We start from the raw sequence: 18,244 nt of genomic DNA, 5'->3' as shown, positions 1-18,244 counted from the left end.
CTATACTAGACACATTTTCCTCACTCTTACAGAATTGGGAATAGTTAAGATTTGAAGTTACCTTGTAAACAATAAAAAGTAATATGATTAACTTTTATACATATTTTCTTAATGATTACTGCTCAACCTCATAAACTATTTTGACAGCCGGGAACAAAAGGAAGTAACATAGTAAGAATCTTTTACAATCTGTTTCTAAGAAACAGTGCCTAGTATCTAGTAGGCCCTCAATAAATATTTATTGAATGAAACTAACCATTTTCTAATTGTTTTCTATTCTTTTTATCATTTTTTATGACTCTCAAGATTATAGGGAAACACCTTATAAATTTAAAATCATCGTATTTCAGGTTCTTTCTTTACCAAGTTATTTCCTTGAAAAAAAAAAATCAAATATATTTCCCTCAGGCTATTTCTAGCTTTTTATTAATATTATCCAACATAAGCATTTAAGATGATTTTCCTCATATGATATTTAATAAGGAAAGTAAAACTAAAAAATTATTAAAGCCAAAGTGAATTTTATAAAATTGAGTTAACAATCTGATTTATTTAGCTGGTAGTTCCTACTGTTACACTTTATAGTTACAATGTATACCTTTTAAGTTATTAAAAAAACACCTTTTTTTGGTTCTAGTCATTCAAGATCAATTATTTGTTTAGAAGAAAGAGCAATTACTTGGCAATCAGCAATATGGAAATAATTTCTTTAACAAAGTTTTACTGCAACAAACGTCAAAGTTTAGGTCTTTCTAATTTTTTAACAACTTTATTAGGTATAATTACCTACCATAAAATTCACCCATTTTGAGTGTCCAATTCAATTATTTAAATTTTACAGAATTCTAACAACCATCACCACAATTCAGTTATAGAACATTTCCAACATTCAAAAAGATCCCTCATGCATATTTGCAGTCAGTCCCCAGTCTACACCAAGGCCACCACTAATCTATTTTATGGATATTCCATAAAAATAGAATCATACAATATGTGGTCTTTTGCATCTACCATAAAGTTTTGGAGGTTCATGCATGTAGCACATCTTTATTTTTCTGGTATAAAACAACCCAACCCAAAAACAATTGTGTCCTCTTTTACAAGGAGGTTAAAAAAAAAAAAAGAGTTGCCAAAAATATCGACTCCTCTATATTCTACACTACTGCCAGCATCTTTCTAAAATCCAAATCTGATCACTTTCTCCTCTATTAAAATCTCTTCAGTGCTTACCATCCACCTATAAGGCAAAGTCCAATTTCCTTGGCAGAGAATACACAATGGGCGACGCCATTCTGTCCCATCTCATTTCCTGCTGCTTCTTTCTCGAACACTGCCAACTATCAGTACTGAGGCATATATGGTTCCCCTATGCTCTCTCCTATCACCTTTATGACTTTGCACCTACCAACTTTGCAATCTTGAATTAATCTTTCCAAGTCCAACTTGAGACATCAATTCCCAGTGCCAGACTCACTTTCTCAGCAGCTGTGCTGTAACCATTTTATTTCTTATGCCATGCCACAGCAGTATACCTCTCTCTCTTACCAAAGTCATGATCCCAGCACATAACCTTGTGTCTGAGCATCATTGGTGTTCAATAAGTATTTGTTCAATTAAACTGAATACATTCTAACTACTAGTATTCTTCTGCTCACTTCATTAAGGAAGATCAACTGCACTCTAAAACTAATCGTGAAAAGTACCTAACAGAAGTCATACAACACAATTTCAAGGCCTAAGGCAGTGGTCTACAAAACAGGGCATAACTCCAGGGTACAGAAAACTATGGCCCACCAGTCAAATCTAGCCCACAGCTTGTTTTGGTAAATAAAATTTTATTGAAGACAGCCAGATTCGTTCATTTAACATAGTGTCAACAGCTGCTTTTGCCCTACACTAGTGAAACTGAGTAGTTCCAAGAGAGACCATATGGGCTGAAAAGTCTAAAATATTTACTATCTGGCCCTTTAAAAAAAGTTTGCCAACCCCTGGTATACATCATGATGCACGGTGTGAGAAACAAAATATCAGAACTTCCTTTGTATTAAGTTTTTTCATCTCATCTTTTAAAATTTATATTTCTATTTTGTATACATTTTCTAACACTAGTATAGCAGTGATATATATAATTTCTAAATGTAAAAATGTACATACATTGGGGATGGCACATACCCATATTATTTTTATATAATATATATTTTTTATAATTTATATATTTTTATATAATATGTATACATAATATAGGTGACAATAAAAAAAATCCTAGTAAGTCTTAGGACAAGATGTTTTTTCTGTTTGTTGTTTTTTTTTTTTGAGGAAGATCAGCCCTGAGCTAACATCTGCTGCCAATCCTCCTGTTTTTGCTGAGGAAAACTAGCCCTGAGCTAACATCCGTGCCCATCTTTCTCTACTTTCTATGTGGGGCACCTGCCACAAGATGGCTCAATGAGTGGTGCCATGTCCCCACCTGGGATCCGAACTGGCAAACCCCAGGCCGTTGAAGCCGAACGTGCACACTTAACTGCTGCACCACACGGCCGGCCCCTCTTAGGTCAAGTTTTAGAATTTACTTCAAAATTTAGCAATCATGGTTATTATCAGGCTATTATATGAATATTGGGTTCTGTAAGTGCTTCAAAGCACAGAAAAACAGACCTAAAATTAAACTTTTCCCAAACCAAAAAGCTCAAAACATCTCTAAAGAATCTTTTTGTGAGGCTAAAAATGTTATTCGAATGATACAGGTAGTACTAATATTCTTCAAGTTTAATGCAATAAAATATGAGCATAAATCCAAACTGCTTCAAAGGTGGCTATGGTTTTTAAAAATTGTAACAGACAAATCAAATGCAAATTTGTCCTTCCAAATTCCGAAGCCCAACTGCCTGAAATACAATCGATAGATGATAAATATATAAACTGAAAGAATACTTCACTAATTTTTTTTAATCCATTATTAACAACATAATGCAATTTTGTAATCAAGGTGTTTCTTAGCTGTGATAGTAGGCTGTTTCCATTTAAGACAACAGACTAACCTAAGGTTCTGAAGAGCCAGGAAATAGCAAATTCCTCCCTTTACAGATCTTAAAGTTAGGAGGCTAATTTCTAATAACTCAAAGTTGGGGTCTGATCATCATCATCAACAAGTTTATAAACTAAAGTTAATTTACCAGTTGAACCTGGATTTGTCAGGATAGGGTTATTATTCTATATTGAATCATATTCTCCAACAAATAGTCACAGCCCCCAGAGAGAACTACACTCTACTCTGCTCACCTTTAAGGCTTTTTCTGAGGCCTTCCGAGATGACTAGCATCAGACTTTTGAGGAAGGCTAGCCATTAGACAAGGCTTTTCCCCACGATCTGACTGCTTGAAGTGACATCCAGGATCAGGTCGATCCTGTATCCAGGAATCATGACCCTCCCTGAGGCACCAGTCATCATGAGATCAGTGCACTTTGGCACTTCTTGAAAACCACTGGGCTGCTCCTTTAGCTGAAAGGAAAAAAAACATCAAAACCACAACAAACAAAACAAAGGGGGAAAAAATCAGTAATTCAACCTGAAAAGACAGAGCGTGGGGAAAAATATACCAAAATAGCCTTGTCTAGATCAAATTGTAGCCTTGCCTTGATGTAAAGATCATAGTTTTAATATCGTTCCAGTCACTGCACAAAGTGTATTCCTATTATACAAATCTAAAAAATTTAAAATATATGTATTACATTTGAAAAGAACAATTTAAAGTGGAAGTTACATAAAATAACTATAAGTATAGTTATATGAAGGTATCTATAAACAACTAGCAGCCTAAGGCTTATGTTACTGTGCCTCATCAAGAAACCCAAGAACTCCCAATTTTTTCATGCTCTCAAATTGTAATCTGACTTAGAGAAGTATGAAATACACCTAAGAGGCTGACTTTAACTGAGTTTAACTAGCAGAAAACTGCCAATGCAGTTAAAGCCAACCTACCACTATTCTTAAATTACATACTGATGAACAGAAGAGGAATCCCGCTTGCATACTCTTTAACTGACTTGACACTAGCACAAGGTGTACACCACACCCACAATGCTCTTGTCCTAGCATTCTGAATTTCAATGTTCATGCTTGTTTGAAATAAGCCATTTTAAATGTTCACGTCACTATGGCCTTAGATTAAAAAACTCAAAGATCCAAGAAATAAATAATAAGATGACTTAAGACTTATTTAATCTGCTTCAAAATAAAAATTTTAACCATTAGAATCCAGAGATAAAATTCTGCTTATTTCTGTTTTAAATATAAAATACTTTTTTCCTAAGACATAACGTTAAAAGGCAAGAAAAAGTCTTTGAGCTTATTGTGTTTTTTTTTTTTTTTTTTAAAGATTTTATTTTTTCCTTTTTCTCCCCAAAGCCCCCCGGTACATAGTTGTGTATTCTTCGTTGTGGGTTCCTCTAGTTGTGGCATGTGGGACGCTGCCTCAGCGTGGTCTGACGAGCAGTGCCATGTCCGCGCCCAGGATTTGAACCGACGAAACACTGGGCCGCCTGCAGCGGAGCGCGCAAACTTAACCACTCAGCCACGGGGCCAGCCCCTGAGCTTATTGTTTTAAAAGTTGGCTCATAATTCCTTTAATACATTCATACCCTAACAAACAATTATTTTATATTTCTTTCTATTACTTATCCAACATCCCCATTTCAGTTAAACTACCAACATCCACATAGATTCCCAAGTTGGAAACCTCAAAATACTACTAGTGTTTTTTTCACTTGTTTGAGAATATAATTAAAGCTATAGACCTCTGTCCTCCAGAAAAATGTGTATACACACAGATAGACAATGTCTGGATAAGCTTTCAGAGAATTCACAGAAACCTCTGAAGCTCAAACCTGGACCCTGAGTTCAGAACCCTTGGTCAAACACTGCTTTTTTTCTCCTCCCTTACCATCTTTGAAGACCTGACTAGAATAGCTAGCTAATCTCTCAGCCTTCCTATCTAGCACTGGCTTAGTTTTAGCACACTCCATGTTTTTCCTGGGTTGTTGCTGTAGTTTGCTAATTCTTCCCAGCTTACCATGCTTCAATCAATCTATCTTCTTTCACCTTGCTAGCAGAGCAAGCTCATTAAAATGCAAATCTGATCCTGTGACTCACCTGCTTAACATCTTCAATACCTCCTCTGCAAATGTTAACAAATGATGTCCAGTCTCCTTAAGGTGGTATCATCTGGCCTCTAGTTACATTTCAAGCATCCACTCCTCCCACCTACACTTTCCATACTCCACTAGTTTATAGTCTCCCAACACACTGTTTTCATGCCTTCATACTTTTGCACACTGTACTCTCTTCCTACAATGTCACAGCTCAACTCCCTACTCATCTCTCAAAATTTAGCTCCTCTCTTTATGTTCTATCAGAACCTTCTGGTTACTTCTGCCATGAGATTTATCTCAGAGTATTACAAGGGCTTATTTACTTGTCTATCTTCAAAGACAATACGTTTTCTAGTGGCAAGAGCCTTTGCTTAATTCTATCTTGTGTCCCCAGTACCTAGAACATAGTAGTATTAACTATAAACATATGGTGCACCACTATTCTTATACACAACCAAAGTTACTATGCATCACAAGAAAATTTACTGTTGAATTAATCTGAAATATACTTTAAGAATTCAAAATTGGAACAATTTACAATTGTACACTATTTTAGCAGCAACTCTCTAGAAAGCAAAAATTAAGTGTAACTATCACCAATTCTTTATAAATTGCCCTCATCTGAGTCAAGTATACATACACACAAATACATATATACAACCATATATTTTTTTAAATAATGCTAGTTATGAACATCCAAACCAGGAATTAAAGCATAATAAGGATAATAGAATACGATGTAGTCCGTTGGATAAAAAGCCCTAAGCCAGGGATAGCAAGCACATGACAGATAATATGAAACAATTACTCCCCTTTTCTCACCCTCTCTTCCTCTACCCCATGTCATACTCAGGGTCTAAGCATTCTCCTCAATACAGCACACTATAAGCAGTAACTACAGAGTGACTGTAGCCGGCACAGAAGTTAACATTTCAGGGCTATCCAACAATCAATTCTAAACATATCATATCAAACATCTTAAAAAATATTCACAGAAGACCTATTCCATATCCCTTCGAAACCCAATCCCAAGTTTAACAATTCTAAAGGTCAAAAATTAATTTTTATCTTAAATAAATTTTGCTGGCCTTCTAAGTCAAAAATTGTTTTGGGCCAGCACAGCAGCACAGCGATTAAGCGCACACGTTCCACTTCGGCAGCCTGGAGTTCGCCAGTTCGCATCCTGCGTGCAGACATGGCACTGCTTGGCAAGCCATGCTGTGGTAGGCATCCCACATATAAAGTAGAAGAAGATGGGCACAGATGTTAGCTCAGGGCCAGTCTTCCTCAGCAGAAAGAGGAGGATTGGCAGCAGATGTTAGCTCAGGGCTAATCTTCCTCAAAAAAGAAAAAATAGTTTTAACTTGTTTTGTTGAAGGTGTTCATTTTCACGTGTTCTCTGAAGTTTTAAAAAATATATATTTGTAGTTATATTGTGTTCTAAAACTGTGGTTTCCAAATCTAACTGTGCATCAGAATAAATTAGGACACTTTCAAAAAATATAGATTCCCAGGTCCCTGCCCAGATCAACTAAATCAAAATTTCCAGAATTAAGAGCTGCGGCACGTATATTTTATAAAGCACTCTGGGTGATTCTGATGAAGCCATTTGAAAACTAACATTCTAAATATCACAAGAGTTTATATATGGAAGAGTTAGAATCAGAAGAATAATAAAAATGCCTCTAAATGAAATTTTCCTTACATGTGAAGTGTCTCATGGTTTATTGGTTCTGACAGGCTAATAAACGCAGAGTGAAGTTGCTTCACCCTCTGAATAAAAACTATTTTGATATATTCTACCACAGAATTCTAGATAATAGATTAGTTATTCTAGCTATACAGCTTAATTGAAGAATCATCAGCCAGCATTTCTTTTTAATTATTCTACTATAGTATTTGTCTAGAGGCAATCCTTAAGAGTTCTTTCCACATGAACTTGAGAAAAGGTATATTCTGGGAGGAGGGGGAGGGCAAAAGGGGTGATTAGGCTCACATGTCTGGTGATGGACTCTAATTAGTTTCTGGGTGGTGAACAGGATGTAATCTACACAGGATTCGAAATATATTATGATGTACATCTGAAAGCTATATAATGTTATAATCCAATGTTACTGCAATTTAAAAAAAAAGGCCAGTGAGCAAAAGCATAAATAAATAAATAAAATAACAGATATGTTATAGCTGGAGAAAAAAAGGTATATTCAATAAGAGTACTGCAAATATGAATTGCTGAAAATTCACTATAGGTATTAAATTGAAATATTTCATCAACTTTTAATCATGCATTTTTATTATAATTACACATTTTCAATATACTAATTGCAGCTGTATACATTTCTATAGCACACCACAGTAATAAATATAGGGTTTGAGAGAACAGGGCCAAAAAATATGGATTAAGAAAAATGTAAATGATCTGCATCCAAAAAATTCTTTTAAATGTTCTTAGAAAGTTGAATTCATAGAGACTAACATATATAGTAATGTTTTACACGTTTAGAACATTTGAATCACAAACCAGTAAGAGAGGAGCCAATCTTTAATATTGCTACTGAGCCTCTAGTAATATCAATATGAAGAGGCACCAGTACTAAGGAGTAAACATGAAAACGCAGGACCACATTTACACACAGATCTGGTTGATACATTCTATCATACTAAAATGACACCCTTCAAGATTCCTTTAGCAGTCTTCTTAAAAAAGAAAAAGTTCCCCAAAATTGTAAGTGTACTAGGAAAAAACAACTATGTTAAATATATGTTTAAAAATCTTTGCTGACACCATTAAAATAATTTTGACAGCTTTTGGCACATATTTTTAATGATTTTAGTGAAATGAAAACATTTTATGGGGGAAGAGGGTATGGTTTCTGAATTATTTCAGATACTAGAAACAGAATTCAAAAACTTCTAGATTATGTTTTAATCAGCACAGATCATGAAGAGTTAAATACAAACTATAATTATAGATTATCCTTGTACAAGTAACACCATCTACCCTGCCCAGAATGATCCAGAAAAATCACTAATACCAATCCCACATCTCAAAGACTGACAGGACTTCTGCAACAACTTTTAAGAACTGACAAGTTGAAAGATAAGACCCCAATCTATAGCCACTTGAACGCATAGCTGAGATTACTCAGACATTCTCTTTCTACAAACACATGCCCTTTCTGAACATCTGCCAAGAAGTTATGAAAGTAGTTGTCCTAGTTTGTCTTAAAAAACTGGGAAAACTCATAAGATGGCAAAACTTTTAATGTCAAAAGCAAAGAGTTTTCTGACTACAAATACCTTCTCTAAAATGCTAGCCTCCAGGGCAATCATAACACTGATAAACAGATGCAGAAAGATTCTTCAGCATATAGAAATCTCAATATTTGAAAGATAATACTACTATTAGCACTTTCAAGGAAGAGAAAAATAACTGCTACACTACCCTGGAATGTCATTCATCACCAAGAAAGTACTGGCAGGATTTCTTCTTGCTACTTTATTGAGCAATATAGTTAGCCACGTGTTCCTGGAATCATAGTACAGAACAGTTTTCCCATTGCAAAACAGTACTAGAGAGGATCTTTGCAGGAATAAAAAACAGAAAAAGAAATTTTTTCCGTAATTCTACTTATAATGTGGTGATTCTACCAAAACATTTGATATAACAGTAATACAACCAGATGAATGATACCTATGAATATTTGCCCACAAGTGTGCTTATCAACATCAAAGATTACTACTACAGGAGTAAGCAATATAGTTTTCTTGTGTATCAGAATTCAAAGTCCCATCTAACTCACTCCTCATAAGTGAAAATATTGCAAACAACCAGTTTTATCAAATAGCTGCATTTAAAAAGAAAAAAAAAGGCTAAAAATATGCACTCTTCCAATACAATACTTTCGGTCATCAAAAGTCCTTGAGAGTTATCCAAAAATACTACATGAGAAAGACACTCATGACACCTCAGACAATGGCCTGGACTTCTATTAAATGAGGCCAAAGAAGATAATTCAAGTCATGAATTAAGGTAAAATGATCATATATAGCTCAAGATTTTTATCTGTAATACAAAGCTGTTACTCTTCTAATGCCTAACACACTGCTAAGTGATGACCTGTAACAGTGAAAATAGTATCCCTATATTATTTTGACAAACAAGTTATAAGAAATTGGGTCATTCTGGTCTGTACATACTTAGCCAGGTCAAGAGACAATATGGCACCAGTTTTTCCATTAAACATTTTCTAGGATCAAAACAACTTTATATCAGGCTTCTTTATAAATTTCACAGATATAAGATATGAGCAACATCCCATACAAAATCATCCACAAGATCCTCGAATTTAATCAAAATTAAAAGGACTATAAAAATTCACATTACACAGGATTTGACACACGTACAAGATAGGTAATATTAACCTTCCCCCCCCCCTTTAGTGCTCCCACACACTTAGTATGTATCTCTATTTTATCACTCATAAAACCATTTAAGACCTGATCTCCCCTATATGACTGTGAACTTAAGAATCAGAAACCCATCCTATTCATCTTTGTTATCCTCACTGCCTAGAAATGCCCTGGTCACAATAGTCATTCAAGGAACACTGAGTAAATAAAAACATAATATAGCTACGTCACAATTGTATAGAAAGCTGAAGTAGACAAACAGGAAATCAGGTAAATTTTAAGAACACATAAAAACAGAACAGAGAGGCAGTATATACATCAGGGAAAAAAGGAATGGTCTGGAGGGACTGGGATGTCTTTGGAATTTAGGCCAATTCTAATCCAGATTTTGGCAATACCAAATGTTATAATCTTGAGCTAGTCACTCTGCTTCCCTGGATCTCAATTTCCTCATTTATAAAATAAAGAGTGAGACTAGATGAGCTCTGTATTTCCTTAAATGCTATCAGGATGATTTTAAAGCAGCAAGAACACTCATTCCTGAAAAACAGCACTAACAAAACAGATATAATAAATACACCACGTGAGATAACATAACTCTTGAGCAAAGGATATCATACAGGTGGGGTGCACAACTCCATAAACAGTAACACATCACATCAATAGCAGTCACAGCCAATCAAGAATTATATACACACATACCTAATGTGGAAATTTTACTGACACCTTCACTCATTCAATAAGTCTAAAAAATAATCAAGTTTTGCAAAAAGCAAAGGTTAAGAGATCTGAAGAGAAAGAGACATAAAAGCAAAATTCTGTTTGGTATTCCCTACTACAAATTATGACAATATAGATCATATGTAACACATATGTGCAAACACATACACACAAGAGCAAAACAAAATGCATGTGTATGCTTTTTATGAACTGAAAGGCTCCTTAAAATGAATCACATAATTTAATTTTTCGGGCTAGAATAGATCAATATTTCACAATATTTTAGCAAAAATTAAGCTTCAACAATATGCACATGTGGGGTACATTCTCTCTCTGCCCCACGAGATGAGTCTTGTTGGGACACTAAGAACCAAACATGCAAAGGATCAAAGACATGCAACTTGAAAAACCAAAACAACTCAGAGACTTATGTTCCAACTACATAACCAAAATAAAGCTTTGCCTTAAAACAAATGAATCTTCCATCTCAGATAAGAAGTAGTAGTAGTAATCAATTTATATCTTGATGACTACCAGACTCAATACAATTATAATTAATATTTTTTTAACATAAGCTCTACTCTCAGTACTATGCTAAATATCATAGAAGATATAAGAGAACTAAAACCTAAGACCCCTGCACACAGGATAATCTTTCCAACCTTTCTAGCAAGGTAGTTTTAGAATATTGTAAACACATAGCCCCATTTCTCCAATATCCTTCCTTAGGACCTAGGAAGAAAGGTGAGCAATTCCAATATCCATATATATTTCAAAACATTTTTAAAAGCTAGAAAAAGTCCTACAAAACAAATAATACAAACAAAACATCCAGATATATGGGAAGAGAATACAGTGTATCCCAAAGGGCATTTCTACAAACCAGTAAGACAGAGCACCTTGAATGGATACTCTCACACCTATGAATATTTCACAATAAAAAAATAGAAATCACAACTACATATCAAAATCATTAAGGATAAAAACAAAACAAAACCATCAAAAGAATTCTAATTTATACAAAATAAAATTGAATAAAGAAGTGAATTATTATGGGTTCTATTAATAGTATTTCTGACCTGACTATTGGTACCTCAATCTTTCTCTCAATCAAATTTTTCAAAAGGAAACAAAGTGAGAAATATCAATTTGAGAGTTTCCAATTTAAAGTTAAGCAACATTTCTATTGCTTGTTCATGTATGTAATCAATGTCTACCTATTGCTGATAATGACAGGACATTACTGGCTACATATATCAACTAAATTCAAGAAAGCCCAAAAACCCATTAAGTTCAGCTATGGGGCATGCTAAGGCTACCAATTACATATAAACTATAAATTATCTAATTTTGAATTTTAATCTACCTAAATTTTTCAGCTCTACCTCCATCAATTATATCCTAAATTCTCTTTAATATCAACTGCTCAAACAAAACAATTCTGGCTCTCTTCTCCCCAAATTAAGGTCAGGTAATCACAGTTCTTTACTGGTTCCAATCCTTCATCACAGAACAGCACTATTTTCTTTTCTTTACAGCCTATCAAGCACTTTCACTTACATTATTTCATTTCAGTCTTCCAACAACCCTATGAGGTAAGGCAAGAATTATCATCTTTTTTCATGGACAAGGATAGAGATTTAGGGAAGTCAGTTAATTGGGACAAAGCTCACTGCTGGAAAGTAGTTGAACAAAGACTAGAACCCACGTGTCCTGACTCCATGTCCAATTTGCATTCTATTATGTCACACAAATGAAAGTATTTCTAAAAATTACTGAACTTAAAAACCACACTTTTCTTACTTAACCAAACCCTTTGTAGATACAATGAGAATTAAAATTAAGATTCTAAAGCAAATGAAAACAGTAAATAGTCTAAACCATCTCCTTTCTATATCAACATATTTTAAAAACCAAATATAATGTTCAAGAGCAGTTCAAATACTACAATAAAAACAGCTTAACCTTAAAATAAATCTAGTGTATTCACCCTACTACACTGCACACACCAACTCTGCATAATGCAATGCTAGTAGAGAATAGGCGAAGTTAGCTAAAAATTATTAATACTATACTGACTTAGAATAAAAATCACCCAAATCTTCACTTTTCCTAATCTTCATCTCCTCTTGGCTTTGCTGTACACTAGTCTAAGAGTCTCCAGAGTAGAGTTCACATGATAATCTACTGAAATATGGGAAGAAATTATAGAATGCTGTCTCAAATTTTTTTAACCTGAAAATAAGAATTTAGTTTACTAAATTTACTACACGAACTGACATTGTCACCCTCACATAAACTCAAAAATACACATATAATTGGGATGGGGGTAGGCTCAAAAATTTTCCACGAAAGGGGTTCCAATTCAAGAAAATTTGGAGACCATTGCTACAAAGAACAGAGAAGGTAGATGGGTTCTAGTAGACAGATGACTCTAGAGTGCATCAAATAATTAGAGAAAACCTATTTAAAGGTGTTCAATATCTTACAGTGCATATACAAGTAAAGATTTTTCAACTGCATCTGCATAATCCATGCTAATATAAATATAACTTACCTCATCCTGGACTCCACTGGTAGTAGTCAACTTGCTCCCATCAGTAATTGTAATAATTATTGCTGGCTCCAAGAAAAAAGGGTTTCTTCCCTAAAGTCAAAAAAACACATTGATCATATTAAGGTCTAGACTTTAGCTTAATTTTTCTGAGAAAAATTAATTCTCAGAATAGTGTATAAATCCCCCTTTCTTGTTGCTAAATTTTATGTATAGTATATACCTTTCATACATTAAAAAAAGGCTCAGAAGGAAACATAAATGAATAGAGGTTAACCTTGAAGGAGCGGGATTAAGCAGAAAAAAAGGTGGATTTTTCACTTCTTTCTACATTCTTGTATTTTTTTTAGAGTGAGCATTTATATTTGTGTAACTAAATGTATTTAATTTCTTAAAAGGGATCCTATAGTTCAGTTCTAATAATCTGACATATTTAGACATTACAAACTAAAGCAATAGAAAGACGATTATTTTCTGAGAAACTTACTAAAGAGGAAGGCAAAATAGTAGGTGAACTTTACCACATAATATAATCTACGCCTGTAATCAGTGTCCAACCAAGTGACAGGGTATATGGATGGAAGGACTCTAAGAGCTGGTTCCATGGAAACAATAGGGCTACTCCAAGCTTAGCAAAATTTAACAGTAGTCCAATATGAAAAAGTAAAATTAAGGATAGTTAAAAGAAATCGCTCAGTGAGAGGAGTACAAATCAGCAGTAGCAGAGGCAACAGACCACAGTGACACAGAGCTCTCAAACGTTCTATACATATGGTGAAATAACTTCAATAACTTCCATTCAAATCTCTGGCCAAGTCACTCTATCAGTACTACGATCAATTCTAGGTGACACATTTTGTGAGGGACTCAGATAAACATAAGCTTATCTTGTAGATATAAATGACTTTCATTTGAGATATTAAGGACATTCTGTACAACTCTTTAAGACAAAACTATGACCAAAGGGTAGAAGTTTCAAGAGGGCAAACCTTTTGTTTGAAATCAAAAGTATATCAAATTCCCTGCTACTAACAGTGTTCAAGAAACAGAAGAATGAAGTTTTGTTGGATATGATGTAGAAAAATCTATGACAAATTTTAATGTGCCTATGAATCACTGGAGATCTTGAGAAAATGCAAGTTCTGATTCAGTAGGTCTGGGATGAAGACTAAGGTTCCGCATTTCTAACAAGATTGCAGGCTAGGAGATGCTAATGTCCACAGATCATACTTAGAATAGCAAGGATGTAGAAATGTCATATTCATGTAATATTCCACAGTTCTAACCTTTCCCTTACCTTTATATAACTCTCACTTGCTAGCATATTACAGTACAGCCTCAATATTTGTTGAATGAATTTATAAACATCTTTCACATACAGTAACTGTGATTATAACTTAATCATCATAAAGTGGGGAAGGGAGGATCTGGTAGACTAAATTTCTTGATCAAATCACACAACTTTTAAGTGGCATATATATTTTTCAAACTGGTGTCCTAGAAACAATAGTTCCAAAAGGAGAAAGCTTCCTCTGGTCAAATGAAATTAAAATATGTTGGATATAACCTCTAGAAGATTTCTAATGCATAGTAGCATTCAAATGTTACAGGAGACCTGCAGGGAGAAAATATGAAATTATCTCCCCTTCCTCCTCTACAACAATCATGGTAAATGGAACACATTTTGGGAAACATTACATTATAGTATATTGCTTCTCACAACATTCACTCCCAACATAAATAATAAATTCTAATAATGCAGGTTTTCTCACGGATCTAGAAACAGGCAATGTTCATTTCCACCTCTAAACTTGGATTGGTTCCCTCAACTAGAAGACTTTTCCTTCTCCCTGCTCACAACTCATCCAATTCCTGATCATTAAGTCCCAGTTTAAGTCTTCCTCTTCTTCCATGAAATCTTCCATGATTACTCTGGTCTTGAACAATTACCCCTCTCCCTCTCCAAATTCTAATAGTGGTAGTTGTCAAATTTAAATTAAATAAGTAAAAATACAGATAAACAGAATAAAACTGGACTTGGAGTGGTTTCAAGGAATACATTTTGAATACCACTTCCCTACAGAATTTATCCTCTCTCCTTCTCAAATTATTTTTAATGTAAATATATAACACCTTGCACAACAATGTGAATATACTTAACACTACTGAATCCACACTTAAAAATGGTAAAGATGGTAAATTTTGCTATGTGCCAATACTACAATTTGTATTGTTTGCTATTATTTCATGTGTTTGAATACAGTGAAGGCAAGGATCATGCCATATTTCTTCCTCAGCACTGGGCACAAAATATTTAAACATTGGGTATTTAAATATTCATTGATTCACTGATTACAGCCTAATACAAATTTGTCCAAGCTCACAGAGCCATTTAAAATTACTCAAACTTCAACAACCTTCAAAAAATACAGATATGTTACCTTTACCTCAATATAAATGAATGCTTCCCAAACTTAACACATAACAATTCAAGAATTTGCTAGGCTACAAGGGTATAATACCTCCCTCCTATATCTGACCAGCCATCCACTGTCCATTCATTCATGTTTGTCATTCAAACATTTACTACGTGGCTACCAAGCATTAGACATTGTTAAGGACATGATAAATAATCTCTACTCTCACAAATAGTAAATGTAGGCACCCGTGTACATATAACAAAGACTCTCCTCTCCTGGTCTCTACAAATACCATTTTAGCTCAAAAATTAGCAAAGGGAGATAAAGAAAACCAAATGTCCTAATATCGTCAAAACTACTGTATCTTGCTTCCACCCTTAAACTGAAACTACTTTGACTTGTTGCCTTTCAAAAACAAATCAGAAAATGTCTTAAAGCCACCATGGCATGGAGCAAATACTTGTGGGAGTGTCTGTATATCGCCTCTACATTTTAACCTAAGTCAAAATCATATTTTCTGACTAAAAGTTTGACATCCATGCATTCTTATTCCTGTAAAAGTACTTTGAGAATTATCCTCCAGAGGCCAGAAAACTGTCATATTTATAACTAAAGAACAATGATCTATCGTGTCCTCAGAACTTTATGATGATGTCCATCCAAAAACTAACACATACTCAAGAACCATAATGTCTAAAAATCGAGCTAAAATGTATTAAAATTTAGCAAAAAGTCTCAAGTTATTCAAATTTAAGCTAAATTCAAACACTAAAATCAAAGTTACTTTTTCCTTGACAACAAAACACAGCTTTTAGTTGAATTTTACCAGCATAATACTACTACTAAGCACTAAGTAGTACTAACATAACACTCTCCCCACAGAGTGGAGTTATGCCTGAAATTACTGTAATAACCAGGTACTTGGTAATAATAATAAAGCACTTATATTACCTCATTTGACCCTAAAAACTAGGTGAGGTAAAGTGTTCAGGGAGATTAAATGATATAACTCAAAGTCACTCAGTTGGTAACTGGAAAAGCTAGAACCTTATTCCAACTCTAAATCACAGGGTCTTTCTGCAGCATCTGAAGATCCTGTTGGTAGCAGCTAAATTCACTTCGATACAATTCTACACCAACATGGATTATGCCATATTCACCCAACAACGAATGATGTTACAATCAATTTGGTTTTATTTACTATATTCTATATGCATGGAAATTAACTACAATAGGCCTATTCTTTTAACTTGGTTTCCTATTGCTCTGTGATTTCCTTACCCACCAATTTTTCTATATATAAATCAACATATCTTCTCCCAACAAAAACACAATGAAACAAAACAATATATATATCGATGCTTACTTGCGAAAACTATGTTAACTTCAACCAACTTTCAGAGACTATGTATACGAACACAAGCTAACAGCAAGTTCTATAATGGCTTTAAATTTTGGAAAACTCAGATAAAGATCAAAGGCAGAAAAAAGTACAGAAAAATATGACCATCCTCATTTCAGCTATTTAATTATTTAACTCTACCATGCCTAAGATCCCTTCCTCTCTAAGATTAAAGAGTTTTGTCAAGAATCACACTAGAAAAAGCAACAGCATTAGTTATGTCAAAAATTACAATAATTTAATGAATATCAATTTATACATAAAAGGGTTTTCTATTGCTTCAGGAAAAAAATTATCCCTACCTTTATATATAAACGTTTGAATTAACAAATTTATTTAAGCATAAATTTCTAAATCCTCTTCAGAAAATGACCAGACCATGTCGCTCCAATAAAGCTTTCTCACATAGTTTCACTGTTCCTTCCCCACCTCTTGTAGTACATTTATTGTTGGCAAAAGCATAATAAATAATTGGCATCTTTCTCTGACAGCATTACCTTTTACACAAGAAATTCAAACATGGTTTGGGTTGTCTATCAGTATTCACAAGACTTTCTTTTGAGGTTTTCCAAAAAATAATTTAACATTTCAAAAGTCTAAATTAAAGTTGTGATTTAATCACTGCAATACAATGTTATTTGGTGCCAAGCCTCTGTAGTTTAAGAGTAACTATTTTACATTTTCATTCTTAGTAAGCATGTTTATGAAGTCACTCAATTTGGGGACAGTTCATATGAGAATTTCCCTCAATATTCATCTTGGACATAAAGTTATAAATAGCCTTTACCTTAGTTATAAATATCTCCAAAAAATATATACTAAGCTGTGCTACGACAAAGGCAGCCAGTAGAGGGACTAAAAGTTTACTTTTGCCATTAGCAGAATTAAACTCAGATGTTTTACTCTCAAAGCAGTGGCTCTTGGCATGAAGAAATCTAGACATGTCACTAGAAAATACAATGCACAGTATAATGTTCTACCTCTAGAGCTGTTTTCTAATGGAAATCCTGTCATTTAGAAAATTTGATTTTAATACTGGTCAAAAGCCTCAGGTAAAGAGTTTTGCTAAAGATAATATAAATATTTTCACTTTGCTTAAGTTCTCTCAGTAATGTAACAGTATGATGGTTAATTAAATTAAGGCATAAAAATCTCAGTAAGAAAATTTCAAGAATTAAAATAAGTAGATCTGGGGCCAGCCCCGTAGCTGAGTGGTTAAGTTCGCACGCTCCACTTCAGCAGCCCAGGATTTCGCCAGTTCGAATCCTGGGTACGGACATGGCACCACTCACCAAGCCATGCTGAGGCAGCATCCCACATGCCACAACTAAAAATATACAACTATGTACCAGGCCCTTTGGGGAGAAAAAGAAAAAAAATTTTTTTGGGGGGGTTTTTTTTTTTTTTTTTGGAGGAAGATTAGCCCTGAGCTAACTACTGCCAGTCCTCCTCTTTTTGCTGAGGAAGCCTGGCTCTGAGCTAACATCCGTGCCCATCTTCCTCTAGTTTATACGTGGGACACCTACCACAGCATGGCTGCCAAGCAGTACCATGTCCGCACCCGGGATCCAAACCAGCGAACCCCGG

General features: G+C 34.4%; 1 protein-coding gene across 2 annotated transcripts in view; it reads right to left on the bottom strand.

The window, feature by feature from the left end:
- The window catches only part of INTS6 (integrator complex subunit 6), an 83,457-nt gene that overhangs the window by 48,801 nt on the left and 16,412 nt on the right, over window positions 1-18,244 (bottom strand). The window contains exon 4 of one of the 2 annotated variants that reach the window (XM_044777215.2): window positions 12,839-12,928. In XM_044777215.2, coding sequence (XP_044633150.1) covers window positions 12,839-12,928 — 90 coding nt within the window. Of the gene's footprint in view, window positions 1-3,279; window positions 3,420-12,838; window positions 12,929-18,244 lie in introns of those variants that run through there. The other variant, XM_014851404.3, reaches the window with a different exon arrangement.

Source organism: Equus asinus, chromosome 11 (assembly GCF_041296235.1).
Source record: "Equus asinus isolate D_3611 breed Donkey chromosome 11, EquAss-T2T_v2, whole genome shotgun sequence".
Lineage (NCBI taxonomy): Eukaryota > Metazoa > Chordata > Mammalia > Perissodactyla > Equidae > Equus > Equus asinus.
The sequence above is the reverse complement of the archived record's forward strand: the minus strand, read 5'-3'. Positions and strand labels throughout refer to the sequence as shown.